At 38.3% G+C, this 10,760-nt stretch overlaps 1 protein-coding gene across 1 annotated transcript; it reads right to left on the bottom strand.

Annotated features, from left to right (window-relative positions):
* Positions 1-739: 739 nt before the first annotated feature.
* LOC135118626 (H(+)/Cl(-) exchange transporter 7-like) lies at positions 740-10,557 on the bottom strand. The gene is made up of 15 exons (XM_064041132.1): positions 10,099-10,557; positions 9,766-9,870; positions 9,369-9,567; positions 8,874-8,983; positions 8,193-8,336; positions 7,659-7,836; positions 7,122-7,271; positions 6,640-6,781; positions 6,152-6,290; positions 3,747-4,010; positions 3,218-3,394; positions 2,699-2,908; positions 2,050-2,220; positions 1,441-1,602; positions 740-1,211 (listed from the first exon to the last, which is right to left on the bottom strand). Exons 1-15 carry the CDS (start codon positions 10,243-10,245, stop codon positions 1,110-1,112), a joined length of 2,400 nt encoding a protein of 799 aa, XP_063897202.1. The 5' UTR covers positions 10,246-10,557; the 3' UTR covers positions 740-1,109.
* Between the last annotated feature and the right edge of the window lie 203 nt (positions 10,558-10,760).

Below are 10,760 nucleotides of genomic sequence, written 5' to 3'. Positions count from 1 at the left end.
TGAAATAGTTAACTATTTACTGATACTGTTGGTTATATTGCCAGTGATTTTGTTCTTCAACTTGTGGTCCGGTATCGGCTGGGAACTGTTTGAAAACAACTAGCGCTCTACAACTAATTAAATGTACTCTTTGGAGCAATACACCGCCTTGAAGATACAATAGCTTTATTTTATAAATTAAGTATGCTAAGGGTCTTGTAAATTATGCTAATTGATATGTTAAAGTAAAAATAAATGTCTTTCTTTATAAACATTTTTATTGATAACACATTTATAGAATCTTAGCACTATAATTATCACAATAGTGTCGCAAATAATAATTCATAATAATTTTCATAATGATTGCATTAATTTTATACATTCCAAGTAATTGATCTAAATCTTAACAAAAATATCACATCAGTAAAAAATATATACAATCATCACTTTTTAAAATCATTACAACATGCTCATGCTTGAGTTGCTTGAATTGGAAACGAGACAGCAGTGTGATTAATTATCATTAAATTCACCGTCTAATCTTCAAAAATACTAGGTATTATGCAAACTGAAATCAACTAATCTACACAAATACTTTCCACATTAAGTTCTATGGTGATAGGTACAAAATTATCATAAGATCACTTGACTGCCTAGGTTTTTGGTTTCTAATACATTTTCTAGATATATCAATCACGTAATGCAGTACTAAATTACACCTGGGCTTCATCGTAAATAAAATTCATAAATAAAATTATCATTTGGATTGAATTTAAATAATTTTAATTATAACAAGTAAAGCTGTACTAATTATACCTAGGTATTTCATAAAAAAATCATAAGAAAATAATATTTTGTCATTTTGATTAATTTCACTAATTTTTATCAAAGTCCACTCATGTCCGACCAATCAAGTATGTGTGTATCTTTGCGTAAAGGTTTGTTTGTTGCTAGAATTGTAAGTAGGACTTTGCCGCCCCTAGTCAAACTATCGCTAGAGACTCAAATGTTTTATACAGTCTTTGGTTTTGAGCAGGAATTTTACGCTGTCGTCCTTGAAGTGGCTTATTTTTGTCGAAACAGTTTGAAGTCAATGTGGTTTCTTTGGTCGGACACTTGTAACTAATGTGTTAGATTTCACTAGAAAGTATTAACTCCTCCATTCCCATGTGTCCTCGGTGTCTCCACACTCGATATCTTGCGATATCTTTCCGAGTGACCATACCTACTACCTGTAACAATAATCATCCAGATTAAGAATTATAATTTAGTGGCTATCTCTGACATGTATACTATAACTATAATTGTGTTGTATCTAAAATAACGGGAAATGCCATTTTTTATTGGGGAAACTCAAAAGTGATTAGATTAATTCTGTCCTCGACATTTCTGGAATTAAGTCCTATAACAGTTAATTGAAAACAGCAACATAATTTTATCAACTATGATGTAAGAACTTACCTCGTTAACATCATTGACAATAGGCAGATGTCGCAAGCCCAGTGCTCTGAACAGCCTGAACAAACGTGGCAGAGACGCTCGATGCGGCAGAGTGTAAGGCGAAGGATTCATGAACGGACGCAGGTCAATCGTGCAAGTCTTCTCCCATTCTGCTATGTCTAACTACGGGGTAATAAAGGAAAATAAATGAAGACCTTTTTCAAGAATAAGAAATCTTGTGGATAAACTTTCGAGCTGGTCTCTCTAAGATCATTGCTAGAATTTGTAATAAAGATTTCTGTTTTGCCAGCAGCAGAAGAAATTCCTTGTGTATCCTTTTCATCTGGTACCTATCACCAAATCTCACGGTAAGTGAAGGGACAAAATGCCGTTTCAATCTGGGTAAAGATATTGGCGGATTGTTTTTTTGGTGATTTGCATGAGGCAAGCGAATCTAGTTCCTGAAAGCACCCTTATATTTTTCAAGTACATACAGGCACATCAACTTTTTCTCTAAAGTATATGGTTTAATGCATATTGGGAAAATTATAAAGATTGATTTTATAAATTTTTGGAAACTAAGTTAAATAAATACCAATAAAATTCTTTTAGTTAATACAATTATCTTACCTCATCAATAGAAGGATACCGAGGGTACTCCTTCCTGAACATATTCATATCAACATTGAAGTTCGACCACGTTGTGTTCGCATTCTCGTTGTAAAGCTTGTTTTGTATGAGCACGATCAGTTGCGAGCGCAGTATCATGCCTCGTAGTCGCTTGTATGTTGTCACTTCCAGCTAAAATGGGTTATGAAGAAACTTTAGATCTAGTATAAGTAAAAAGTAAAATTGCATAAATAGGACACAATTTTTTTATACCATTACTTTTTAATAATAAGTGCCAATCTTAATGGAGGCTCGTAGCATCGCGCGAGATTATTGCACAGAAACCATTTTAAGTTACAATGGGCGGCGAGGGTGTGAGAGAACTCTTCTTGAAACTTCTTGTGAAATAAAGTTATTATTCATTTAACTATATTGCGTATGATGCGTACGGACGTGTCTTGATGTTAGTTGCAAGCCGCCTTTAAGTTTAGCGAGAAATATTTTATATAGCTATTTGATCTATTCAGTCATTTGATTAAATAGATCAAACATGAAAAAAAAACATGAAACATGACAATATCTGCCTTTTCCATCTATGTCCGGCTACTAGGTTGGACACCAAAGAGGCAGACTTTGATATCAAGCAACTTCTTATTTATTTAAAACTTACGTCATCAGCCAACGGCGGATCAACAACAGGGAATCCATTGTACGACACTAATTTCAGCAACTCGACAATATGGCCGACATTCTCAACGGTCCTCAATGTGAAGACTGGATGCGACATCACTTCGGAAGCGTAAATATTGTGGGCTAATGGCGGCGGTTCCCATGGTAGGAGAGGCACTGCGGCCAATTGTATGTGGATGTCGTAGATACCCTGGGAAGAAAGGAAGTGTTTTAAGAATATAGATTTTTATTGACAGTGTTTTAAGATCTAATTTATAAGCAATCTTCACTGCTCAGTTGCGCGCCAGGCGCGCATAGCACTTGTCAAATATCTTTGCCCTTCTGAAGTCAGCCATTTATAGCCTTGCGCATGCGCAGGTGGTTATATTCGTACATTTTGCCAGTTATCAAATTCGGAAGGGCAGATATATGCCTTCATATACGTTATTCTGATGCTTAGGAATATAATCTATATCGCATCCAAGTATTACCAAATCCATCCATATGAGTAGTATTTTACCTCATTAAAGAAGTCTCCGGTCCACTTGGCGACCACCAGCGTGATGATGATGGGCAAAGCGTTGGAGATCTGTCCTGTAGTCTCGATGATAATGACGGTGAGGGATATCGTCATGCGCACAACTCCGCCCAGTTGGGCAGCCGCGCCTATTAGCGCGTATTTCGCTGGATTGATTGTCTGCAATAAATTATAATGTAAAGTATATAACTTTTTGGTGTGTATAAAAGTCTTAGGTCTTTAATTTTGAAGAGTTTAGGAATGGTTTGATGCGAATAAGTCAAGTTAATGGGAATAATTTATCGCACATCTTAACTTTAATAGCAACACTTTCAAAATTAGATTTTTCAGAGCATACTACTCATTTCGTTGGTAGTGAAGCTTAAGTTTACCGACAGCATGAGCGTCCCTTTTTCTTAAAAACACTGTTTTAAACCATATAATTGTTTTAAGAAAAAATAATATTTATGTAGTCGATATGAAAGAGTAAAGTTAAAACATTCCTATACTAAAAACACAAAAACCAACTCACATTAGAAGGCAGCATATACTGTATCAAAATCGCCAGCAATCTTCCCCACGCGGCTCCAGTTAACAAATTCGGTATGAACAGTCCACTAGACACCGACAAGCCAAAGGTCCAAGTAGACAGTAGGAAGTAACATACAACGAACACTAGGATAGACCAGGGCTTGTATGAACCTATTGGGTCGTGGAGGAAGGAACGGACTGAAGCTTCAGGGGTTTGGAACCAGATCGCCGCTAGAGCATTGTATTCGCCGTCTGCGCAGTATAACTGAAAATAAAGTTTGAGATTAGTGCTTGTAACTTATAAGAAAACTTGATTTTGGGAGCTGTTGCAAAATACAGTGCAATGTTTCAGTGTATTTACAGTTTTTTTGAAATCTTTACTAAAAGTATAAACTACTCAATAGATTTGAAAAAGCTTTCAGGTTTTAGATAGCCCAGTTATCGAGGATGACTGGCTACTTTTTATCCAGATGGACGGAATAGTTCCCACGGAACGCGGATGCAACAGCTGGCGGAAGGCAGTCGGTAATTTTTAATAATCTCAATTTTCAGTGTCAGAGATCTTGGCAAAAATAACCATCCTTTTTTCACACTGAGCAAACTTTATCAATTTCACGCATTTTTTAAATTTGAGTTGATACCTGTAAGGGTACTTTAGTGGGATCCTCTCCGAGTGGTCGACAGTCGTTCAGCAGGAACATCATGAGGAAGCCACAGGTAGCGCTCGCAGCTGCCACTAGACAAGCTTCTACCACGCGCAACCACGGACTTCCTATATACCTGGGGGATTACAACTACGTACTCTCTACGATGGCTTACCTGTAATGGTACTTTAGTGGGACCTCCCGAGTGGTCGGCAGTCGTTCAGCAGGAACATCATGAGGAAGCCACAGGTAGCGCTCGCAGCTGCCACTAGACAAGCTTCTACCACGCGCAACCACGGACTTCCTATATACCTGGGGGATTACAACTACGTACTCTCTACGATGGCTTACCTGTAATGGTACTTTAGTGGGATCCTCTCCGAGTGGTCGGCAGTCGTTCAGCAGGAACATCATGAGGAAGCCACAGGTAGCGCTCGCAGCTGCCACTAGACAAGCTTCTACCACGCGCAACCACGGACTTCCTATATACCTGGGGGATTACAACTACGTACTCTCTACGATGGCTTACCTGTAATGGTACTTTAGTGGGATCCTCCGAGTGGTCGGCAGTCGTTCAGCAGGAACATCATGAGGAAGCCACAGGTAGCGCTCGCAGCTGCCACTAGACAAGCTTCTACCACGCGCAACCACGGACTTCCTATATACCTGGGGGATTACAACTACGTACTCTCTACGATGGCTTACCTGTAATGGTACTTTAGTGGGATCCTCTCCGAGTGGTCGGCAGTCGTTCAGCAGGAACATCATGAGGAAGCCACAGGTAGCGCCTGCAGCTGCCACTAGACAAGCTTCTACCACGCGCAACCACGGACTTCCTATATACCTGGGGATTACAACTACGTACTCTCTACGATGGCTTACCTGTAATGGTACTTTAGTGGGATCCTCCGAGTGGTCGGCAGTCGTTCAGCAGGAACATCATGAGGAAGCCACAGGTAGCGCTCGCAGCTGCCACTAGACAAGCTTCTACCACGCGCAACCACGGACTTCCTATACCTGGGGATTACAACTACGTACTCTCTACGATGGCTTACCTGTAATGGTACTTTAGTGGGATCCTCTCCGAGTGGTCGGCAGTCGTTCAGCAGGAACATCATGAGGAAGCCACAGGTAGCGCTCGCAGCTGCCACTAGACAAGCTTCTACCACGCGCAACCACGGACTTCCTATATACCTGGGGGATTACAACTACGTACTCTCTACGATGGCTTACCTGTAATGGTACTTTAGTGGGATCCTCTCCGAGTGGTCGGCAGTCGTTCAGCAGGAACATCATGAGGAAGCCACAGGTAGCGCTCGCAGCTGCCACTAGACAAGCTTCTACCACGCGCAACCACGGACTTCCTACCTGGGGATTACAACTACGTACTCTCTACGATGGCTTACCTGTAATGGTACTTTAGTGGGATCCTCTCCGAGTGGTCGGCAGTCGTTCAGCAGGAACATCATGAGGAAGCCACAGGTAGCGCTCGCAGCTGCCACTAGACAAGCTTCTACCACGCGCAACCACGGACTTCCTATATACCTGGGGGATTACAACTACGTACTCTCTACGATGGCTTACCTGTAATGGTACTTTAGTGGGATCCTCTCCGAGTGGTCGGCAGTCGTTCAGCAGGAACATCATGAGGAAGCCACAGGTAGCGCTCGCAGCTGCCACTAGACAAGCTTCTACCACGCGCAACCACGGACTTCCTATATACCTGGGGGATTACAACTACGTACTCTCTACGATGGCTTACCTGTAATGGTACTTTAGTGGGATCCTCTCCGAGTGGTCGGCAGTCGTTCAGCAGGAACATCATGAGGAAGCCACAAGTAGCGCTCGCAGCTGCCACTAAACAGGCTTCTACCACGCGTAACCAAGGACTTCCAATATACCTGGGGGGAGGGGAGGTATTATAATGTCTATAACGTGACACAGTAAAAATACAAGGAGTAAATAGACTCATTAATGTATTTAGGTGCTAAAACTGAAATTCAAAATAAAAATTATGCAGCCCATTCACATTGTAAGTATATTATATTAGTGCTGTGAATAAAAATAGGAGAAAGTATTTTTCACGTTTATTGTGCGCTTTTTGTTATGTTGAGTTATTTTCAGACAAAATACGTACCTATACGTACATTTAAGATTATTGAGACCAAATCTAAAGCTAGTACATTTGTCAGCTCACCGCTCAGGATGCGTTTTAAGACCTTATTTGGTAAATCATACCTAGATGCTTACCTTAGCCTAAAAACTGTTAGTCTATAGTTGATATAGTTCCACAGAGCGCCGAGCATGCCTCCGACAGCGCCGAAAAACATGAACACCGGCAGCTCGTAAAACTGGAACGGGAACGGCTCCATCTTACCCAAGTTTAGGAGGCCTAAAATATCATAAATATTTATAAACCAAGATAATCAGTAGAAAACTATCAGGTAACTATTAGGATTTCAAAGGTCTTAAGGTCGACTGTATCCTTTTGTCAATTATTTTGACGCACTGAAGGAGCGAAAAATGTCAAATCAACTAAGCAGTTTTATAGCTCCACTGTTCCAAATGCAGAGCAACATCCAGCTAAAAGAAAAGCAAGAAAATAACTGTATTCTTACGAAAACCGTATAGTTTGCGCGTACATCGAAAAATATAAATAAAACTATAGCTTGAATAACTCATTAGCAAATGATACCAAATTCATTCCCTACTATAAATAAATGCAAACTTACCAGGAAAACTGAGTTCTCCCGCGCGGCCATGGTAAGCAGATAGAGCGCAGTTGAGAGTGAAAGTCGATACCACGGTGCCGAAAAACGTCCGCCATGTCAGAGCCTGGTTCCAGAAACTGGTGCCTTCTTCTAATGAGAAGAGGACTCCGCCTGGAAATAAATTAGTTATAAAGTACAAGTAAAGCTATTTAGCAGTCGCAATTTATGTTGTGTGCGTTGAATACTATGATATGTCCACACTAGTTTAATGAAGTAGAAGAGTTTTCTTGAACGCTCTAATTTCAGTACCTTCTAGTCTATGTATCGAGGAAGAATATAGAAGCAGTTACCAATGCGAGCTTCCACCAGCGTCCAGTGGCTAGCTGGCCGTAGAATATAATAGCATACTCCTAAATCCAGATGATATATTTGTTAAACAGATTCCGAAATTCGAATCTACTTTTCCAAAGCGAACTTTAAGTAGGTACTAAAAGCTAGAACATTGACTTTAATTAAACTGGAATTTCACTATATGACTGATCTGTAGAACCAGTTTACCTATAGGAGCCCCAAAAGCAGCGGACACACCGGCGGCCGCTCCCGCCGACACGAAGTCCCGTTTTTCATGGTCTTCGCGGAAGTACTGGAATATCTTGAAATCCTTGTTGAAAGTCGTGCTCTTGCCTTGCGATATGCCTGCCGCGACGACAGCCCCACTGTGGATCATAGGCCCTTCCTGAACGAGAAAGTGTTGTGTAGAAGGAAAAGAAGGAATAAAAAAGTTCTAAACAAATGCATAAAATATAGAATCAAAAAAATATTGTGATTTTTTGGGCCTTGGGGTTGCAAGGAAATTTTTCGGTCAAGGACGAATTTAAAAGTGAATATTATCACAATACATTCAGTGTACACAAACAAAGAGTTCATAAAAAAAAACAAATGAAATAAAAAGAACAATAATACTGGTTTTAAAGAACAAGCCTTAAAACAAGTGACAACCGTTCAAACAATAAAACAAAAGAAAACGCTACAACACACAGATATACATAAAACCAGCTAGATATGACATACAAAGTCGTTTGACTAGCTCACCTTGCCTCCAGCTAAGCCCCCTACAACTGCTGTGATGACACCAACTGCTTTCACAATAAGAGTTTTGATTCGAACCACCCGCGGAACTTTGACGCCGTTTAAGTAACATTTCACTTGGGGAATACCACTTCCAGCTGCTACAGGCTGAAATAATGTGCTTTGTAAGTAGGTACACTGTTTCGGGATAGTAAACCTTATTAGCTTTAAATAGAGATCAATTTTGTTTAGAGAATAGATAGTTATTCTGCAGTTCTGTTCTTTGTTTACAAGTACTGGGAAGTAGTTCGGTTGAATATGTTGATATTCACGGTTTTAGTAAGAAATGTGTTTATTTATCACTATAGGGATTAGTAATCTGGTGTACTTGCGCTGACTAATTTAATTATATTTACAGAATAATTACTAAATATGTACATTACATACATTTTACTTTAATATGATGACTATGTACATTTTGAGAGTGGATTTACTCATCACTTGGATGGCTTGGTATTTATTTATTCTTAGGACCCAAGACTTTATAAGAAACTACCCAACTATACATAAAGACCCTATCTATTTAAAAAGTACATGTGACAAAAAATGCACATTTTCCAACAGATAGCAAAAGTATCATGCATAAAACTCGAGTAAAATGGCACACACAATTTCGCGATAGTAAACGAACAATTAACTACTTACCTCAACATATGCAACAAGCATAGATCCAATAAACACAATGCATATGTTTGATAACACCCACAGCAAATAAGGAATGTACAGTCTATCTTGTATCACGTATGTGTCTACAGCTGTTTGGCAATTAAATAATTAGTCATGGAAATCATTAACTGTTGTATACCTAATTAATTCATTGTAATGTAAATGTGAAATAGTGGATGGAACGGCTCATTTATTGTTCTGATATTAATTTTAATTAATGAGGAAGATAATTTTTCCAAATAGGTATTTCATTATTTTTGTTAATTGGGGAAAACATTTCTTTCATGATGTCATTAGTGAGCAAGCATTGTCCTTTAAAATCCATTTTGGAAAGTTTATCAGATAACAATTACAACAACAAAGTTAATATTATTATAGCAAAGTATTGTAAGAGGAAATCAGGAAACAATGAACGATTTCCCCATATGTGTACTAACAAGATAATAAATCATTACAAAACTTTAAAAAGGATACATTTCTTCAACTCCCTGTATTTTATCTTCGAGAATTCTTCTATACAGATGTCTATAAAGAAAGCTATTAGAGCTGTGATTATGCCAATCAGCAGTATGATGAACCACCGGGCTATGTCCTTCCAGACTATAAAAGCATAACCTCTTTTCCGTTCCTCGTCAAGGAGTAAGTGGTTCTCACATGTGTCATAGTCCAAACTCTGAAAGAAATAAAAAAAAATTGTTTGCTGACCTAACTCAACATTACTCAAAAATACAGTTTTTTTGAAAAGTTGTTAGATTTTTTTTCCATAATTACACTTTTAAACATTACTATCAAAAATAATAATTAAGAAATAGTGTCCCACTAGTACTGGAAATACAGTCTGAGCTACATATTTTTTTGTGTAATTACTTACTTCATATTTAGCAGAAAGTACATTCATGGACCCCGGCTCAATTTTCTGTGGCGGCTGCCTCCTCCGAACTCCATGGCTGCCATGAAATTCATCATCATCCGAGTCCTACACAATTCACATCAAATCAATTTATCTACATATCATGTTACACTGTATTTCTAAACTATTGATTACATAAAGAGGTCAGAAGCCAATGACTAATTTTAAACAAAGTAATTATATTCAATACCTAAGTTCCACTGACAAAATTAAGTAAATCATCAGTTTAAAAATAAATACATGCAGTGCACTAAAAAGGTTCATTGTAATTTTAATTGTTAATGTTCCACATACCTCGAAATTCACAGATTTATTAAGTTGCGTGAAATTAGAAGTGCTGGGATCTTCAGTACTTAGTAATTGAGCTGTGTCTGACGTAGTTTCTATGTTGCTGATAGAACTAGCAGTTCCCTCAGCAACCGAAGTCGACGAGTGGCTCATTTTATTCTAATCATGCACTACACTGAATTAGACCAATACGTTTATTTTATTGTTCCTCATTAATAATTACATGGCTAAATAAAAACATTGGATTTTCCAATATCACTTTTCACAAATGTATGATTCACACATAAAAATCACTTTGCACATGGTGCTCTTGATTATCCAAATTATGTATTTATTTATAAAGGGACTAAGTTTATCAGTAGTCAATAAAACATATCCAAATTATCAATGAATCATGAACATGAACGATTTTGTACGGACGAACTACGACTGTAAACTGACAGTTGTTTTGTTGACTGACTGCTGACATTAAGATGACGTTGACTTTAAGTGATGTCCATCATTAAAGCATAGACAGACGTTGATAAGAATTCATTCAGAATTAAATACTGACTGTTATTCTCGTTACGACTAATTATCTGCAAGCAAAGCCCAAACAAACACAAAAATTAAATCTTAATGTACTTAATACAATCTGATTTCAATTTGATAAATGAGCAACCAAAATG

Source organism: Helicoverpa armigera, chromosome 2 (assembly GCF_030705265.1).
Source record: "Helicoverpa armigera isolate CAAS_96S chromosome 2, ASM3070526v1, whole genome shotgun sequence".
Classification (NCBI taxonomy): Eukaryota; Metazoa; Arthropoda; class Insecta; order Lepidoptera; family Noctuidae; genus Helicoverpa; species Helicoverpa armigera.
The sequence above is the reverse complement of the archived record's forward strand: the minus strand, read 5'-3'. Positions and strand labels throughout refer to the sequence as shown.

Bases quoted from the DNA above. Each gene is read 5' to 3' on its own strand.
- LOC135118626 (XM_064041132.1), bottom strand. From the start codon at position 10,245: ATGAGCCACTCGTCGACTTCGGTTGCTGAGGGAACTGCTAGTTCTATC. The intron at 7,272-7,658 runs GTAAACTGGTTC...ATTTATTTCCAG, and splicing joins TGCTTTTGGGGCTCCTATAG to GCGGAGTCCTCTTCTCATTA. The intron at 6,291-6,639 runs GTAAGCATCTAG...CCCTCCCCCCAG, and splicing joins CTAACAGTTTTTAGGCTAAG to GTATATTGGAAGTCCTTGGT.